Source organism: Chelonia mydas, chromosome 1 (assembly GCF_015237465.2).
Source record: "Chelonia mydas isolate rCheMyd1 chromosome 1, rCheMyd1.pri.v2, whole genome shotgun sequence".
Lineage (NCBI taxonomy): Eukaryota > Metazoa > Chordata > Testudines > Cheloniidae > Chelonia > Chelonia mydas.
In genome coordinates, this window is record NC_057849.1 from 330,093,463 (window position 1) to 330,113,014 (window position 19,552).

The 19,552-nt window shown below is 42.6% G+C and overlaps 1 protein-coding gene across 14 annotated transcripts in view; it reads right to left on the reverse strand.

The window, feature by feature from the left end:
• Positions 1-19,552, reverse strand: part of LOC102935534 (semaphorin-3D) — a 188,660-nt gene that overhangs the window by 9,124 nt on the left and 159,984 nt on the right. For all 14 annotated transcript variants that reach the window (XM_037889257.2, XM_037889263.2, XM_037889255.2 and 11 more), the window contains 4 exons: positions 18,591-18,632; positions 16,903-17,060; positions 12,498-12,562; positions 10,231-10,370 (listed from right to left, as the gene is read on the reverse strand). In XM_037889257.2, the coding sequence (XP_037745185.1) occupies positions 10,231-10,370; positions 12,498-12,562; positions 16,903-17,060; positions 18,591-18,632 (405 nt within the window). The remainder of the gene's footprint in view (positions 1-10,230; positions 10,371-12,497; positions 12,563-16,902; positions 17,061-18,590; positions 18,633-19,552) is intronic.

Below are 19,552 nucleotides of genomic sequence, written 5' to 3' on the forward strand. Positions count from 1 at the left end.
GGAATTGTACTTGAGATTGTGAAGGCTGTGGAAATACTTGCTATATCTAGCACAATATGACATGTTAGCCACTGGGGTGCTGGCTCAATGCAATTGGTACCTGAGGCAAACATAGCCATCCATGCTGCCAGCTACTTTGCAAATCTGGTAACCTACAAGTGATTTACAAAATTAATTAAGCCTCACAACCCCTCTCTGAGGCACTGATATGTTAGGACCCTTGCAGATGGAGAAACATGGATGCTAAGTGATTTGCCCAAGGCCACACAAAGACTCAGTGGCAGAATTGTGAGTAGAGCCTGACTCCCAGTCCCTCGTTCTAATTCCATACCCCAAGGTACATTCCCTCTGAAGCCCGGATGTTGGGAAAGGCAGCTGGTACTTCACAGAGTGTGCAGTGTTCTGCTGCCGCACAGAGGCTGCAGGGGAGCACAACAGCGAAGGGATTGTAGTTCAGCTTGATTAGCCCACAATGCAGCGTGCACATTGAACGCATCTTCAGCACCACTAGTGGTATTGTTATAATACACAAGGACCCTGTTTAATTCACTATTGTGTTGAGTGCCTCACTGGAAAAAAAGAAAAAGAAGAAAGAAATCTGGAAAATGTCCCAGACTATACATCTGCCCTTCCAGCATATTTCAGAGGAAGAAGATCAGGGAAGCATAAAGATGAGTAAATTAACTGTATTCACAGTGGGTAGACTACACACTGTTTTTATGTGAACAATCTGTATGCAATTCTTCATCCCTAAATAATATATAAGTCCTGCTTCTGCTAGCCTGGCTTGCTACCACACTAGCTGAGCCACTCTTCAGCCAGAGATGTGCAGCTGCCTGTGTGCCACCTGATGACCCGCTCAGAGAGCACACGTCAGCTACTAGAAAGGCGGGGTGGTCTACTGAACAGAGCTCGGCTCAGCTCGGGCTTACTGGTGGGTTCTGTTTGGTTCTGTCATGGCCACACAATATGGCCTGAGGCAAGGCAGCTCTGGGCTTCAGTTTCCTCATTCAGAAATTGGCGACAATAATACTTACTGCGTCACAAGGGGGAAGCTGGGCTTATTTAATAAGTGTCTGGCAAGTGCCTTGTGATCTTTTGATACCAGGCACGATACAACCCCAAAGTTTGTCTGAATTAAACTAAATTGGTCATGGTCAAAATACAAGCACATTTACAGCAGTTAACAGTCCTGCAATAGCGGGGAGATGGACTAGGTAATATAATAAGTCTTTTCCTTCGCCAGATTCTATCACATAGGGCAGTGTTTCCCAAACTTTTCAGGATGGCATCCCCTTATTTGAAGTAAAAAATTTTTGCAACCCCCTTGCATTTATTGTAAAGTAAAAATAACAATGTATCAATGATAACAACAACACGCCTATATAATTTATTTGTGTGTATGTGTTGCGCTGTTGAGAGACAAATACTTGACCCTGAAGAGTAAGGCTGGGTAGGCAGTGGTGGAGAGAGATTTTCTTTGATTTAGATTATAATAACATTTTTAATGCCTCGCAAACATCCCCCATCTCCCCAATTGCCTTTCATGATCCACCCTTTCTTCCCCCATAAGGATTGAGACCCACCAATTAAGAAACATTGACATGGACAACTTCTGGATGTCTGAGGAAGACAGAGAAATATAGGGTGGGATTTTCAAAACTGCTCAGCATTGGCCTTTACTCTGTTGCCATTAGAACCCGTATGGATTTCAACAGGAGCAGAGTTAGACTGAGTGAGCTTTCTTAAAAATTTCACCTAGACATGGCATTGTATTGTGTCAAGTGATACCATAACATTTGATATTCTGCAAAAGTAGAATACAAAAGAGATATTTTAAGTTTTTGAAAAGGCCTATTTTGAAGATAAGGGTTCCCTCACTTTTGCTATTATTATTTCTAAGGCCACCTAAAGATATATTATTAGGTGTCTTCCAAAACTGAAAGCCTTCTCCAAGATGCTTAGAAGCCAAGATTTATGCATTTAATCAGCATGGGCATGGCAGTACGAGGAAAGGTTTTTATAAATTATTCTGGGAAAACATGTCCTAATCTGGTTAATTTTGTGTAGGCATAATGAAAAAGATGGATCTTAAAAAGGGGCTTGAATGAGTTGAGGGTGGTGACTTTTCATAGCAGCTCAAGCAGGTCATGCCAGGAGTACAGACTGGTGTGCAAGAATGTGCAAAGAGGGCTGTGGGTAAAGTTGATGAGCAGGGCGAAAAGGCTGGTGTTGCTGGTGGAGCAGAAATGACGCAATAAGAGACAAGAGGCTCAAACCACTGCTGAGTCCAAGTAAGGGAGTTTCAAAGAGGCATCCTGTGGCTCCCTGACACCATAGTTTAGAGCAGATTAAGGGCTATTCTACACTATGTCCCAGCTGCAATGTCCTCCAAAGAGCTGTTTGCAGCTGGGAACTGCCAGAGCACAGCTTGCTCTGGCCACATCTCTGATTCTGGAGGCAGAGGGCTGGCTACATTGGTTTAGGGTGATCAGACATCCTGATATTATCGGGACCATCCCGATATTAGGGGCTTTGTCTTATATATGCACCTATACCTCCCTGCAAAAAAGTGTCTTGATTTTTCACACTTGCTATATGGTCACTCTGTATCGGCTACACGTCAGACCCCCTACAGTAAGGGAATCTGCAGCTGGCTGTTTAAGCTGGCTGTACACTGGTTCAAAGACACCACAGTGGGGCTCAGCCTATTGTCAGGTAAAACGAAGGACAGAGCTATGGAGGATCTTGAAGAATCTAGAATTAGAAAAGAGCTGTTGGGTCACTTAGTCCATCTCCGTACGAATTATTACCATGCATAATTTGTAATACAGTAGCCTTCATGTGCAGTTTGACACTAGGATGGAGCTTCTCAGATGGAGCTAGGCTGTTCTCGTTGGTGGCAGATGACAGAACAAGGAGCAGTGGTCTCAAGTTGCAGTGGGGGAGGTCTACGCTGGATACCAGGAAACACTATTTCACTAGGAGGGTGGTGAAGCACTGACATGCGTTACCTAGGGAGGTGGTGGAATCTTCATCCTTAGAGGTTTTTAAGGCCTGGCTTGACAAAGCCCTGGCTGGGATGATTTAGTTGGTGTTGGTCCTGCTTTGAGCACGGGATTGGAATAGATGACCTCCTGAGGTCTCTTCCAACCCTAATATTCTATGATACAGTTGTGTTCACAGTACAGTATAGTTATAAATGTGCTAAATGTTGAGGTTCCCATCACTCTCCTTGGGAGCCCACAACACGGGCTAACCAATGCTAAGGTGGTTGTGTCTCTTAATCCTAATCCATCTCTACTTTCATTTTTAATGAATAAGATTCTTATTCAAGATCCCATTTACATCTTGGTTATTGATTTATGGAAATTGTCACCCCCTCCTTTTCTGTGGCTTTATTGTTAATTCCTTTCTTATTCTCTGACAGGATGAAATTATGGCTCTGATTTCACACATATTGAGCCACATTTCATAATTGCTTTCCCTTCCACTTCTTTTTTTTTTGTATCCTGTTTATGTTGTTTTACCCATAGCTTCAGAACTCTTCCTGTCTTTCCTCTCTACTTTTTCCCCCACAGGACTCTGGAGTTTCATAAACACCTGGCATTTCATTACTTGGTAGTAGATCTTTAACCTTTCACTTGAATACTTAATTTGTTCTTTAGTTTCTGACCTGCAGATGTAAAACATGTTTTATTAAATTTTGAGTATAGTGACAAGCCTGGTTACGTAGGAGATATCATTTTATTTCTGTCATATGTGGTTTCATTATTTTAAAGCGTATCATAAACAATAATTCTGCTGGAGCTATAACGAGTTTTTTAGCAATTCAGAAGACCAAGGATCCCAGTTCAATAATGTGATTAACTTTAAGCAGGTATTTTAAGATGAACATATGATTAAGTGTTTTGTTGAATCAGGGCCAAAATTGTGAGCCACAGAAATTAAGCAGTTGATTATCAACATTCGTCCACTTAGGTCTTCTGGTGTCATGCTTTGATTCAGCTTGCAAATAGGTTGCAGTGTGCATGCTATATCTTCTCAAATGACAAGGAAGCAGAGTTTAACAGCATTCTGTATATTCTTTCAGCAACTTTTAAATAGTTTTTTTATCATTGATATAAAATATTAAATAAAATGTGCAGAGCACAGATACAGAAAATGCCCGGCAAAGGAATAAGAGGCTCATTTACATTATTTGCTTGATTTTTACAGCATGAATTTGGCAATGGGGGGAAACACAGATTGCCATAAGGATGGCAAATCTTGAAACGGTAAGATAGTAAAGAGCTAAGGATTCAAAAGTGGCATGGCATCAGGTTAGGTCAACGTTTTTTGTCCTTTGTTAATGGTGTGTTTAGATGGCTCCCTCATTACAACTAAATCCATGTCAACTTTTTCACAGATGAAACATTGCACCTGTCTATGAGAAGACAGTGGCTTCAAAGCCTGCCTTCCCTCATTAATCAACATGTGAAAAAGCACTAGCGGTAAAGCTGAGCTAACCATGGGTTAGATTACTCCTGGGGGAATTCTGCACCACTGCACAATGTAGAATTTTGCAGAAATTAATGTTTTGCATGCAGAATTTCCTTTCCTCCCCAACAGAAATGGGCTGCAGAACTGCTGGCCACCACTAGGGGCCGTTGGATGTGGCAGAGCCCAGCTCACAACTAGAAGATACTGCAGGGGGGAAGAGGAACTGGTACAGTTCCCAGCGTGCCCTGAAGGAAGGAGATAGTGTGCAGGAAATTCCATGACAAGGGGGTGTGAGTGTCTAGGCTGGGGGTGGCCATGGCTGGGCTCTGTGGCAGAGGGGGTGTGAGTGTCTGGCCCATGAAAGGCCCCACGGCTGGGCTCTGGGGAAGGAGGGGGTGTGAGTGTCTGACCCCCTGGCTGGGCTCTGCGGGGGGGGGGGGGGGGGGGGCAGAGAAGCAGGAACTCATCTGTAGTAGGGGTTTCTTTAACTTTCTATTCCTGGGGGAATTTTTGTGTGTGTCTGTATTGTCACAGACATACTTGCTGCCGGGTATTTTGAAATAAATGATTAAATAATTGAAAGTGGCATGATTATATAGTGTTATTTTGACAAACAGAATTTGCAGAATTTTAAAATATTGTGCACAGCGTTTTTAATTGTTTGGCGTAGAATTGCCCCAGTAGTATTAGATGCAACCGCTGAACAAAGAAAGGGTGGAAGAAACAAAAATAAGGAGCGTTTACTGAGAATTCTCCTTGATCTTCATTATCAGTGGCCTGTATCATCATTCCACTGAGAAAGTGGATCTTTTTTATTATGCGCCATGATGTTACTGTTACACTGGGGAAAATAATAATTGAATTCAAACACCGCTGTAGAGAGAATTATTTTTTTACAACTTTTTTTTTTAAATTTGTACTTAATAAAAAATCTAATGGAAAAATCACAAATGTGTTGGGGACATAACAGAGACACAAGGTGGGTGAAATTTTATCTTTTATTGGAACAACTTCTGATAGTGAGAGAGACAAGATTTTGAGCTTACACAGAGCTCTTCTTCAGGTTTTGGGGTCATAATGTCGTTATGTATGGAGAGACATCAGTCACACCATGGTTAAGGTTGAAGCTAACTTCCCATTAGAAGGATAATTTTTAAACTCTCACCCTACATTTACCCAAAGCAAATCAATCTCCCTGAAAATCCACAGGGATATATCTCAGCTCAGGATAGAATTTATTTTTTTTGTAATTGTGGAAAAAAAATAATGGTCTGATTTAAGGACCTCACAGAATTAAAAAACAAACAAACAACCCACCATCACCACCCAGTTGGTTAAAGTAAAGTAAAAGAGTGAAAGAATCATTGATCAACAAACTGAAACAGTTAAAACCTTTAAAGAGTAAGTTGACACTGCTGTCGACACCAGGGGATTTCCCTAAGAAAGCACATCACACCACCAACTTATGATAAAAAGCAGATCAGCTGCATCTTCAATAAAATTCCACAACAAATTAATCAATAACTACCTAACATTAGGTTTCAGAGTAGCAGCCGTGTTAGTCTGTATTCGTAAAAAGAAAAGGAGTACTTGTGGCACCTTAGAGACTAACCAGTTTATTTGAGCATGAGCTTTCGGATGCATCCGATGAAGTGAGCTGTAGCTCACGAAAGCTCATGCTCAAATAAACTGGTTAGTCTCTAAGGTGCCACAAGTACTCCTTTTCTTTTTACCTAACATTACATTCCATCCCTGCTGGGCAATGTGTATTTCAGTCCAGGGTTCCCACTAGTCACCATTCAATGGGCGTCCCAGACAAAATTCCCTTCTCAAAGAACCAGGCCTGATACATGACAGTGTATTCTTACATCTTTACTTGATAATCAAGTCTATGCCCATAACTGCTATTCTCCGCCAAACTTAGCCCTCTTCTACATACTGCTTTCATCTGACTCTTGGGTTTTGGGTTGAATAGTCACAGAATCTATCTACAATCACCACCAGAAACTCATGCCCATGGAGCTGTGGCCAAAGAAAATAGGATGTAATCACACAAAAATCATCAGCCACTAACTACCAATGCCTCACACACCAATTCACCACCAAAAATATCAATACCACAAAACAGAGATGACTGCCAGATGCGACTAAAGCCTAATCCCTTAATCCAGGGTAAAATGCACCATGGGAAAAAATGCCTTCCTGTCCCCAATGTGGTGACCACAGCAATAGAGTTAAATTCTCTACCAAACACATAGCTTTCAAAGAGAATTACCAACCAGGCTGGATAGCCTAATCCATGGCCAACATCAGCCAGCGAACATGGGGTGGGACAGTGCGAAAGAGTGAGCTGCTGGTGAAGAAGCTGAAATATGCTGAGGCTCCCCAGTGGTTTATCTTCCATCCCCCACATCATGCAAGGAGTTAAACCATATCAGTGCATAGACCGTTGTTTCAAACCATATGGCTTGCTCTGTCCCATGGAAGGGTACATGACAACCTGGCAAACCTGTGGCCACAGGAGACTGGGTTGGGGCTAGCCGAATATTGTCTAAAACTATAGGCGGCCAGCGTTAGTAGCTTTGCAGGGAACCCTGGGTTTGCTTTTTCTGGCCCTGACACCTATTATGCACATAACACAACACACAGGAATTTAAAAAGGAATAAACAAACAGCCAAGCTTAAGCTACAGGAAATTCAGCACGCTACAGCTTTACGAACAAATGATATACAGGATTTTTTATTAATCCAAGTCACAAAACTGTTCTCCCACAAGTCAGTGACTAACCTTCCAAATATGGGAATAAACATGATCAATTGCGTGAGCAACACTAAATACAAAAGCACCAGATAATTGACTCATGACCCACCAAACCGCAGGGAAACGCAGTCCCCCTGGCAGCAGAATGACCTGGTGACAGCTCCTGTACCACAGGAGATCCTGTCCCCTCCCATAGGCCATTCTGACTGAAAGTAGGATTGTGAACCATGACCTCAAAGGTGAAATGCAGGAGACATCCTGCTGGGCCAAAGGCTCCCAATCTAGTCTGGATTTTGCCCTTTCTCTCCCCTCAGGAAGCTGTATTGCATGTCATGGACAAAGCGTAACCATCTATTTGTAAAGTGAGGTTTAAAGATCTGCTGAAACATTCCAGCTACACCACTCTAACTAAAAGTCTGTAACTTAAGTTCCAGGTGCACTGAGTCATTCGCAAAGCATGGTATCGTCATCACAATAAGTTATACCTTTAAGACATGCACTAAAATAACATACAGTGTTATTCGAGAAATATAATGCAGGAAGAGAGAGCAGAATATAGAACTGTAATAGAAAAAGTTATGGTAAGGTATTGACTGAGCAAAGATCAGGCTACATGTTAACCTATTTCTGTTATACAGCTATACAGCTACCCTATTTCTGTTACATATGGTATTTTGGTCAAACTAAAGTGCATTAAAAAAAACTTCAACTTTATATCTCTTTATCTTTGGATTTTCTATAGGAATCCACCAACCCTGTTGTATCTCAATGTCCCAACATGAAAAATGAAGATGAAAATGCTCAACCAACTTTGCAAAGCACTTTCAGATCTAAGAGGCGTTAAACATGATCATTATTAAATATACCATCTTCAGATGTAATATTTGGTTTATTAACATTTGTAAATCCTTTTGAGAAACTTGGTTAGGTATTACAGAGGTGAAAGGTTGTTTTTATAATGACTGTGGCTCATCGAAGCACCAATCAAAGTTTCCTGTTCTGGAACACTCTAGAGCATGTGCCTAAGTTTAAGCATGTGCTTAAATCCCTTTTAAAACAATAGGACTTAAATAACTGCTCAATTGTTTTCATAAATTGGATTGGATGTAATCATATATGTAAGTGCTTTTCTGAAGTGGACCACTAGTGAGGTAAGGAATACAGCTTCTTGCACAAGAGAGTCAAAAATAAAACAATTAGGGCAAGAATTACAATATTTCTGGAGAGATTAATATAGGTCTTCCAAGCCATGCGTAGTACAGTTTTCAGTTTAGCCACCTGTGTTTATTAGTGTTCTTTGGCCATTCTCCAGACATACCAGCAGTCCTGCTGATAAGAATACAATATAATTTTTCAAGTATGTGGTATTGATGGAAGTCAAAGATACTGTTTTAAACCACTATAACTTTACCTAAGGCATTAAGCCTGGGGCATGAGATGTGCTACATATATAAATACATTTGTTATGCGCTCATGCTCAGTGGTGAAGTTCACTTTGCCAAACTTGAGTATGTAGGGATTGGTACAACAAAAGTACCCCAAAGCCAGGGCCTGCAGACAGTCCTGTTCCTCCAGTTCATGTGATGGAAAAGCAGCTGCAGCCTGAGCTACTGGCACATAAAGTAGATTATCTGACTCCCAAGGTTAGCACCCATCGCTACTCTCCACGGCCCACTGCTGGTGTCATAGCCCTCATGTGGTCTCCAACATGGTGACTTTCCCCAAAGACCCCAGATGATGCTCAAGGTCCTCTGCAATAGACACCGTAGCCCCATACAAGGCTATCATCTCACAAGAATCAGCCATTGCTAGACTTTCTTGGCCCTTAGGAAGAAAGAGAGAAATCTTGCCATCACAGTCAATGGGGAGAGTTGCTAGCGCCCACAATCAATGGAAGGCTGAGCCATAAACGATGGTGCATATTTAATAGTTCCTATAGGACTCTGATATTTAAACTCTGCTTGAGATTGAAAGAAAAAACAATTCAATCTGGTTCAGATCCAAAGGCATAACTAACTAAAGACTGGGATGGACATTGAACAATAAAGCACATCTAAAACCTTCAACCAACTTACCTCCCCCTTTTCTCTACCACTACAGTTATGATGACTACACAGGTGGTAGGGAGTGGCCTGAGATGGAAAATGGCTTGTCTGAGGACAAAAGGCATTCTCTGTGAGGGGTCCTTAGGTTTGAAGTCAGTCCAAACCAGTTCCAATCTGTTGACCTTCATGACATGCTCTAATGCCCATTGGTTTTTCACTAGCTGTGAGAGGACTCCGTGGGAAATTATAAAGATTGTAAGGCAGGAGATATCTCGGGTGCTGGTCCCAGACGATGGAATTAACTCCCCCAGGAATTAAGGACCATTGGAAACCACCCCACTTTCAATTTGAAGTGCAAGGGACACTTCTTCCACCTGCCTTCTCCAATTTAAACACAGAGGAGCATAAATATTTTTAAAAAATCCAAAACCCAACACAATCATAATAAAAAACACTCCACTGTACATACAATTCTCCTCCTAGGGACAGGAGGAGAGAAAGAATCAACTTCACATGAGAGATGTTCATCACCACACTTAATTGAAAGGTTCTCAGATACTAGGGTGATATGAAAACTTATAGAGAGCAGAAGATTCTGAATGTGGTTTCGGCTGCTGAGTTATTCCATGTGTTAATTATTGGGGGAAAGGGTGTCACTGGAGTGGTCTGTCTTTTTAAAATGCACCCAAGAGTGCTTAGAGCAAAGGTTAGGGTTTGGATTTTTTTAATGAGTAGAATAAATAAAATAAATCTGCCTGTAGTACAGTGCAAATGGCCTCTCTCCCACCCTCTCTATGCCCCAAATGGAGATACCAGAACACTGTGTGATCCCTAAAGTGAAGCAAGGAAAAAGAAAACATCTACTAATCCCAGTAACTCCTGCCTTTGAATACTCGGCTGAATTCTCCACTGAAGAAGCTTGCCTTGTTGCCTATAACTTACCTCTTCTCGATGTTCTTCTCCAGAGCGTTGAATATACCACCTAATCGAGGCTTGCTGGGACTTAGGAATGCATTCCAAAAAAGTTGAATTAAATTCAATGCCAAAAATCACCTTTTCATCAGCAGTTTCATGACTAATGCCTGGAAAGCAAACATGGTACAGAAGATTAACCCTGACCTGATTTTTAAAGCAATGGGAAAATAGACTGATTCAGAACAGATGCTATAGGAGCAAGTGAATTATAAAATAAGCAAAAGGAAACTTAACTTTTAGCTTAAAATGTAACTGCTAGGATTTAGAGGCAGCTGCTAACTTTCCTCCAGTGCAACTGTTCTTTAGAGAGGTTAATAAAATCTGTACCACTGACTTACTTGAATTTAAAGAGAGACAGTCACTGCTAGTGAATTACATATTTTACCTATATTTTTCCTCTGCTCCATCCTCTGTGCACCCAGTGAAGACTGAGCAGAGTAGAGATGGGGTAGCCATAAGTGCTGGTTGTAGTTTCACCAATTCTGAGAGCCACTAGGGACTGCTTTACCAACGTGCATACTTTAGAGCAGCCTCAAGGCTACTTTAAATCACTCCCTTTTAGTGGCCATCTACTAGGCAGTTACTGCTGAGCTCAGTGTGTTTCAGATAGGGCACTGAACTAGAAGTAAGGAGATTTGGCTTCTTGTCTTGACTCTGCCAATGACCTTGGAAAAGTCACTCCATCTCTCTGTGCCTTTGTTTCCCCTCCCAGCCTTTGTCTGTCTTGTGTATTTAGATTGCAAGATCTTCAGAGCAGGGATTGCCTTTTGTACTCTGTTGGTGCAGTGTCTAGCACAACAGGGCCCCAGACTTAGTTGGAGCTGGGAGGCGCTATCATTATATAATTATTATCTATTATTAATAGTCATTAGTATTGATCTGCCAGGGGCTGGAAGTGGGGTGGCACAAGGCCATCTGAACCTGTTTTACAGCACCAGGGGAAATACCCAACTAGCTGCTAAAGCTAGCCATACATTCCATTTTTGCCACCATATTGGGGCTCAGTATTGAGTTCATATTAGTGCTACATTTTAGTAATTTTGTATTTGTTCATCAAAGACAATAACTTCAATAACCATTTCTCTACAAAGAGATACCTGACAGCAGCAGTCGGGCTGGCAACCCTACAGTAACCCTAAGCTCTGTGGCGTATCTCAGATACCACTATGTAGTCATTGTGGGTGAATCGTGAGAGTGCAATCCCAGCCCCATTGAAATCAATGGGAGTCTGGCCATTAACTTCAATGGAACCAGGATTTCACCCTGACTTTTTAATGATCCCTGTGGAATATATGCACAGTGAGAGCCCAGTATACCATGCACCAGACTGGTCTTTGATTACATGGCAGACAGCCCTAATTTTTTCCATGACATTCGCTGAGTTCTGCAGCAGGCTTCCAGCACCACAGTGACGTGAAAATAATCGGAGATTGATCAAAGGGAATGGCTTCTACTAGCTCAAAAATTAAACTCAGCAATACTATCAATAGTGTTGTGACTGGGCTGTTCATTTTAATAATTCAATGTAAAAACCCCAGACTAACTCAAACTTTGGTTTTGAAAGTTTTTCATTTATTTTACGCTGCCACAGAAATTGTAGCATAACCGCAGGATTTAGCATTGACAGTACACGCTGTAAGTGAACTGCAGCAGTTGTCAAGGGAGTGAGCCAGACTTTTGGCAGCTGGGAGAGGGGGATTTCTTGTTGAGGGAAGGGGAAGGCTCTTGTAATAAGGGGGGTGTTTAAGTAGCTGCAGGGAGGGGGAACTGGAGGGTTTGGCAGCTGGAACAGGGGTTGGGACTTTTGTCAAGTGTGTGTATGTATTAGGGGAGGAAGAAGGAGCATTTCCTGCTTCCTCAGAGGTTTTCTTACTTGGATCTCTCTCCAGATACTCTGCAAGGGAGTGGAGGTCCTGGCATCTCACTCATGGTCGGGTATGGGGTATTCACGTCAATTGCCTTATTTCTCCCTTCATGCAGGTTTCTGCTGGTGTCTCTCCCCCATGGAGTGGGGGGCGGGGGAGAGTTGTTTTCGCCACTTACTTCTTTTAAGTTCCCATCACGCAGTGAGTCTAACTGCTGACTGAGGGCTGAATGGAGAGTATTTGGGGATTCTAGCTGCCTGGGCATTAGCTGCCCGGATATCTCCACAGGCCTAGTTCCAAAGAGCGTAGTAAACAGACAGACACACTGACCGTACACTTCTTGTTAGAGGAAGAGGCGCAAATACTTACTTTCTTCCACATCCCAGCACTGAGCGACTGGGTCTCCGTATTTGACATCTTGTCTCCTGGCTCGCCTATAACAAGAGCATTAAAATTTGTAACACTTGAGGCATAATTGCCGGAATTCAGTAACAAAATGCAGAGGAGCTTGGCCGATATGGGTCTGCAGCACTCCTGCCCTATTGTTGGCAATTACAGCCCTAAGTAAATCCAGCCTCGCTCTCAAGTGGCTTGTGGCACAGAGAGATTTGTACAAATGGCACAAAGAGACAGGCCAATGATTTAAGAAAATCACTGTGGGGAGAGAAATCTGCCTAGAAGAGGGTGAGTGCAACCTAGTGGCAGAGATGGCTTCCAAATCATAGAATCACAGAATATCAGAGTTGGAAGGGACCTCTGGAGGTCATCTAGTCTAACCCCCTGCAGCTACCGGAGCTCTGCCAGATCCAAAGGCAGAACAGATGCTGTGATCTGGTGGGCCAGATCATCTTGGAGACCATCAGAACCCTCAACACCCTATGTCATGTAAACCTACGAGGTTCAACAGACCACATTCCTGACCCAATTCAAGGCCAACACAGTGTAATGTCAATGACTGAATTTTCTAAAACAAGCAATGCTGGAAAAGTGTAGGTGCCGCTTCAGATGGAACAGTTTTGAGAACAGCAGCTACAGAGTACGGTTTGGGGAACTTTATGTAGAGATGAACAGAGCGGGGGCCTGGGAGTCAAGATTCCTGGATTCTTTTCCCAGTTCTGCTATTTAACTCGTTTAGTGATCTTTGGGTGAATTACTTAGAATCATAGAATATCAGGGTTGGAAGGAACCTCAGGAGGTCATCTAGTCCAACCCCCTGCTCAAAGCAGGACTGATCCCCGACTAAATCATCCCAGACAGGGCTTTGTCAAGCCTGACCTTAAAAACTTCTAGGGAAGGAGATTCCACCACCTCCCTAGGTAACCCATTCCAGTGCTTCACCACCCTCCTAGTGAAAAAGTTTTTCCTAATATCCAACCTAAACCTCCCCCACTGCAACTTGAGACCCTTATTTCTTGTTCTGCATCTGCTATCACTGAGAACAGTCTAGGTCCATCCCCTTTGGAACCCCCTTTCAGGTAGCTGAAAGCAGCTATCAAATCCCCCCTCATTCTTCTCTTCTGCAGCCTAAACAATCCCAGTTCCCTCAGCCTCTCCTCGTAAGTCATGTGTTCCAGTCCCCTAATCATTTTTGTTGCCCTCCGCTGCAAGCTTTCCAATTTTTTCACATCCTTCTTATAGTGCGGGGCCCAAAACTGGACACAGTACTCCAGATGAGGCTTCCCCAATGTCGAATAGAGGGGAACGATCACGTCCCATGATCTGCTGGCAGGCCCCTACTTATACATCCCAAAATGCCATTGGCCTTCTTGGCAACAAGAACACACTGTTGACTCATATCCAGCTTCTTGTCCACTGTAACCCCTAGGTCCTTTTCTGCAGAACTGCTGCCTAGCCATTCGGTCCCTAGTCTGTAGTGGTGCATGGGATTCTTCTGTCCTAAGTGCAGGACTCTGCACTTGTCCTTGTTGAACCTCATCACATGTCTTTTGGCCCAATCCTGTAATTTGTCTAGGTCCCTCTGTATCCTATCCCTACCCTCCAGCATATCTACCTCTCCTCCCAGTTTAGTGTCATCTGCAAACTTGCTGAGGGTACAATCCATGCCATCCTCCAGAACATTAATGAAGATATTGAACAAAACCGGCCCCAGGACCGACCCTTGGGGCACTCTGCTTGATACTGGCTGCCAACTAGACATGGAGCCATTGATCACTACCCATTGAGCCTGACAATCTAGCCAGCTTTCTATCCACCTTATAGTCCATTCATCCAGCCCATACTTCTTTAACTTGCTGGCAGGAATACTGTGGGAGACCATGTCAAAAGCTTTGCTAAAGTCAAGGAATAACACGTCCACTGCTTTCCCCTCATCCACAGAGCCAGTTGTCTCGTCATAGAAGGCATTTAGATTAGTCAGGCATGACTTGCCCTTGGTGAATCCATGCTGACTGTTCCTGATCACTTTCCTCTCCTCTAAGTGCTTCAGAATTGATTCCTTGAGGACCTGCTCCATGATTTTTCCAGGGACTGAGGTGAGGCTGACAGGTCTGTAGTTCCCAGGATCCTCCTCCTTCCCTTTTTTAAAGATGGGCACTACATTAGCCTTTTTCCAGCCATCCGGGACCTTCCCCGATCGCCATGAGTTTTCAAAGATAATGGCCAATGGCTCTGCAATCACATCCGCCAACTCCTTTAGCACTCTTGGATGCAGCGCATCCGGCCCCATGGACTTGTGCTTGTCTCGCTTTTCTAAATAGTCCTGAACCACTTCTTTCTCCACAGAGGGCTGGTCACCTCCTCCCCATGCTGTGCTGCCCAGTGCAGTAGTCTGGGAGCTGACCTTGTTCGTGAAGACAGAGGCAAAAAAAGCATTGAGTACATTAGCTTTTTCCACATCCTCTGTTATTAGGTTGCCGCCCTCATTCAGTAAGGGGCCCACACTTTCCATGACTTTCTTCTTGTTGCTAACATACCTGAAGAAACCCTTCTTGTTACTCTTAACATCTCTTGCTAGCTGCAACTCCAAGTGTTATTTGGATTTCCTGATTTCACTCCTGCATGCTTGAGCAATATTTTTATACTCCTCCTTGGTCATTTGTCCAATCTTCCACTTCTTGTAAGCTTTTTTTGTGTTTAAGATCAGCAAGGATTTCACTGTTAAGCCACACCGGTCGCCTGCCATATTTACTATTCTTTCTACACGTTGGGATGGTTTGTCCCTGTAACCTCAATAAGGATTCTTTAAAATACAGCCAGCTCTCCTGGATTCCTTCCCCCCTCATGTTATTCTCCTCTTAACCTCTCTGTGACTGTTTTTAGGTTTCATTAAAATAATATTGATAATACTTCGCTCTTAAGAACTTTCATCTGTAGATCTCAAGAGGATAAATCTAATTATTTTCATTCTTCAGATGGGGAAACTGAGGCTAGGAGAGGCAAAGTGACTTCCTCAAGGACACACTGCAAGCCAGTATCAGAGATGGCAATAGGACTTTACAAGTGCAAAGCACTGCACTGTCTAAGTGAAAGAGCTGGCTCCTGGTGCTGATATGTCCATTTGGGGAAGAGACTTAAATATGCTGGGAGCACAGTGTGCTAGGTAGCTAGACTGAGCTAAAGGAAAATACCCAAGTAACTGACCTACGGAAGATGCACAAAGCAAAACATCAACCCCTTCTTCTGGAGCCTCACACCCACAAAGCTTTGACCTATCCACCAAGCGAGGGAGCTCTATAAATAAATGAACCCTCGTTCTCTGTCTCCGCATGCAGTGGAAAGAAAGCACTGCAGCCTTCAGCAACCCCCATGGGTGCATAACTTGTTCATTGAATCTTAGCTTTTATATTTCTCTTCTCATTTACATTTCTCTGAATTTATTCTAGTTTGCTTTGGCTTAGAGGAAAATGTACATGGTTGCACAATGAATAACACAATAACCCACAACTCATTAACTACAATAGTTCATTTCATCGTTTAGGCCCAGTACTGCAGTCCTTAAGGAAGCAAAACTCTCATCACAGATCAGCAACCATGGGCCCTTATTGTAAGCTGGGCAACATTTTTCAGATGATTAGTTTATATGCCAAAAAACTCAGTTTCAGCCAAAAAAATCTTTGTGTGTGTGTGTGTGTGTACGCGCGCGCATGTGTGTGTGTTCAGGGAGAGTTCAGATATGGCTCCCATGGTCCTTTCTCTTTTGGGAGGCTGGTACTGCAGCTGGTATTAGCCCAGCAAAGCACTTGTGTAACCTATACCAGTACACTATGGCTCTTTGTTCTTCGCTAGTCCATGGATAGAGGTTTGTAAACTCTAAAACACTTGAGCCATGAGACCTGTGTCTTTTAGCTTAGACAGCAGCAGCTCATCCTTTCAGTTCCTGCTGCCGATGACCCACCCAAGGATATCATGTGAGAGTCACACTCCCCATTGTGATTGTGCCTGGCAGAGGCACAAGTACGGGAGGCTCCATGAATCACTTCCCTCCTTTGTACACTCATGCAGAGGTGGCCACAATCTAGTCCTTAGCCTCATAACTTGGTATCTTAAAGGACGTAGCATAACAATAAGTACGGTGATCTTGTTATGTTAGATGCCCTAGCGCAGTTATCACTATTCATATTAAAGTGCTGCACTGTTTTCTTAGCACTCCCAACAAAACATGGACAAAGTTATGTCTACAATTTAGCTAAACAACATGGTGAAAAAGTGCAACTTGTTTTCGCAGGCCTAGAAACAAAATGGGAACCTCTGAAGCCCTTAATGTAGAGAACATGAGTGGATGGATTTTCCATAGGAACTCTATATGTATTCTTACCTTTTAGAAGTTGGTGCATATCTGGAACATGAGTTTCCATCCCAAGCGCAGTATGGGTCTCTGGCAAGGCAGCAGTCTGCACAAGCCTTCCCATACGTGTGACATCTGTGCAGAGAGAGCTGAACCAATCCATCTCTGGAACCAATGTACAATTGTTGCTGCAAATCAGGGAAAGTGAATGAATTGGAAGCATTCTTCAAGCAATTATTTTAAATGTTCTCTTTCTCAATACCACCCTTGCAATCGTTCAACCTTAGCCCAGATTGTATTGAACGGGAGAGAATTTCACATTCATTGTAAAATGTTTCTCAGGGCACTGTGTGCGCTGGCCAGTCTCCATCCATTGCAGATGATATGATGGTGGAAAGGGGCTATGGAACTGGAAGGACAAGGATCTAGCATGTCGGCATAAATTTACAGTATCAATAATCTGCAGCAATCCACAACAAAAGTAACTTTACTAATAATTTGATAGAGGAAGACAGTCATGGGGCTCAGTTCTGGTTTATGTCTTATGTTCCTAAAAGCTCATGCTTCAGGGTTTCAGATGGTCACTGGCACAGGTCAGGAAGCGATTTTTTCCCCTCCAATGTATTTTGTATCTCCTTCCTCTGAAGCATCAGGGATGGCCCTTGCTGGAGATGGGATAAGGTGAGCCAGGGCTATGAGGTGACATTGAGCATTCTCTCTCTCAGGTGCTTGGCTGGCTGATTCTTGCTCAAAGGGTCTAACTGTCACTCACAAGGTTGCAAAGGCATTTTTCCCCAGGTCAGATTGGCAGTAACCTTGGCATTTTTTGTCTTTCTCTGCAGCATGTGGGTGAAGGTCACTTGCTAGGATTACCTGGGTATATCTCATCTAATCGTTTCCCTGCCATTGCAGGGACCTCAGGTACTGTGCACCTCAGTCTCTCACCTGTTCTCTGCCTGTAGCACATAACAGTTCAGTTTCCTGTGGGCCGTAATACTTTGTTCTAATTTCAGTTGTTGGGTTTAGTGTGCGGGTACTGGGTGGTGTTGGTGGCCTGTAACATACAGGAGGTCAGACTAGATGGTTTGATGGTCCCTTCTGGCTTTAAGCTATGGCACTGACTTGGAATTCAGGATATCTGGATGACCTGGGCAAATAACTTTACCACTCTGTGCCTCAGTTCCTTACTTAAAAAGGGGAATAATAATACTTCCTTTCTCCCACCTTTTGTGACTTGTGTGGTTAGACTGTAAGCTGATAGATTGGGGACTGCCTCGTACTACGTGTACATACAATGCCTGGCACCGTGGGGCCCTGATCCCTATTTGGGATCCCTAACGGTGCTGCTTGTAATACCGCTACTATACCCAATAATAAAATAATAATAATAATGTCTTGTTGAATTGATAGATTACACAGAGTCCAATTTTTTTTGTATCTGGAAAATATGTGTGAACTAACTTCATTCATAAATCCCACATCCACATGACTAAGGATTTGTATCTATGAGTAATTACCAGTTTGTGCATTCAAACTACTATTTGTGAGCAAATGTCAATTTTCCAGGCAAACTAGTTCACACTATGCTTTCCAGATACAGCTTAAGTGGCAGTTTTTGAAAGTTTGGCTAATAAGCAACAGATGTCACCAGCAAAGCAACAAGCTAAATGATCAAAATACCAAGCTATTCATGTGAATTAAACAAGTGTGTGAATTACCTGCTTCAGGGACATCTCCATAGTTGAGATAAATGATGGATGCTGAAAAATTAATGAGTGAATGTCAGTGTAACTATTCATTGACATTTGCTTCTGACTTTAATAGAAAAGACGACATATCTTATCACCTGCCTAACAACAAAAATAAAGAAAACTACAGAGCAACTGAATTGGTTTATGCAGATGTGAAAAAAAAAATCAGAAATAACAAAATACCTGCTTCCAGAAACACATACCAGCAAATATTCTCTGCTACTTGCCAGTAGATGACTTTTATCCAGGAAGATTGTAATTCACTGTGCACAGAGGGCCACCACCAAGTCTAAAAACTCCATTTAAGCACCATTCTGAAAGCTTAAATGGGACTTAAGGTATGCATAGGTTGCTTCTCTGCACCAAGGGTGCATTTTACCTCCAGTGAAGTCAATGGATGACTGTAGTATTAACAGGATGGTCCTGGTATATTATTTATGCTCTATCGCATACTCCAACATCTAAGCCTATTGTTTAATTTTGATTTGATTTTAGGAATAAGGAATGGTTTGCAGCTGCTCTCTCCTCTTCAATTTTCCACATTAAAAAAAATGTAGAGGTAACATTTATAAAGTGGAGGAATGTCTATTGAGCAAACCCCAACCCTTTTTACTGTTAAATATGATATGGCATGTTTGCCCTTGACATTATGTTATAAGAATGCAGCAAATTGGTGTACGTATTGAAACTCCTGATTATTTGGCAGACTGTCAAGCAATCTTGGTATTTTCAAAGTAATATTTATAATTGGTGTTCATGGCAGTGAAAAGAGGACATTGAGAGCCTTTAAATCAAGAGGATTCTCCTCCTATAGATGATGTATCAAAAGGCACATAAAGAGATTAACTGAGTAATATCAGTTTTACAGAGTCCGTAATAGTGCTGGGTGAACTCATTGTGTCTGATTTCAAACCCACTTGATCAGTGTG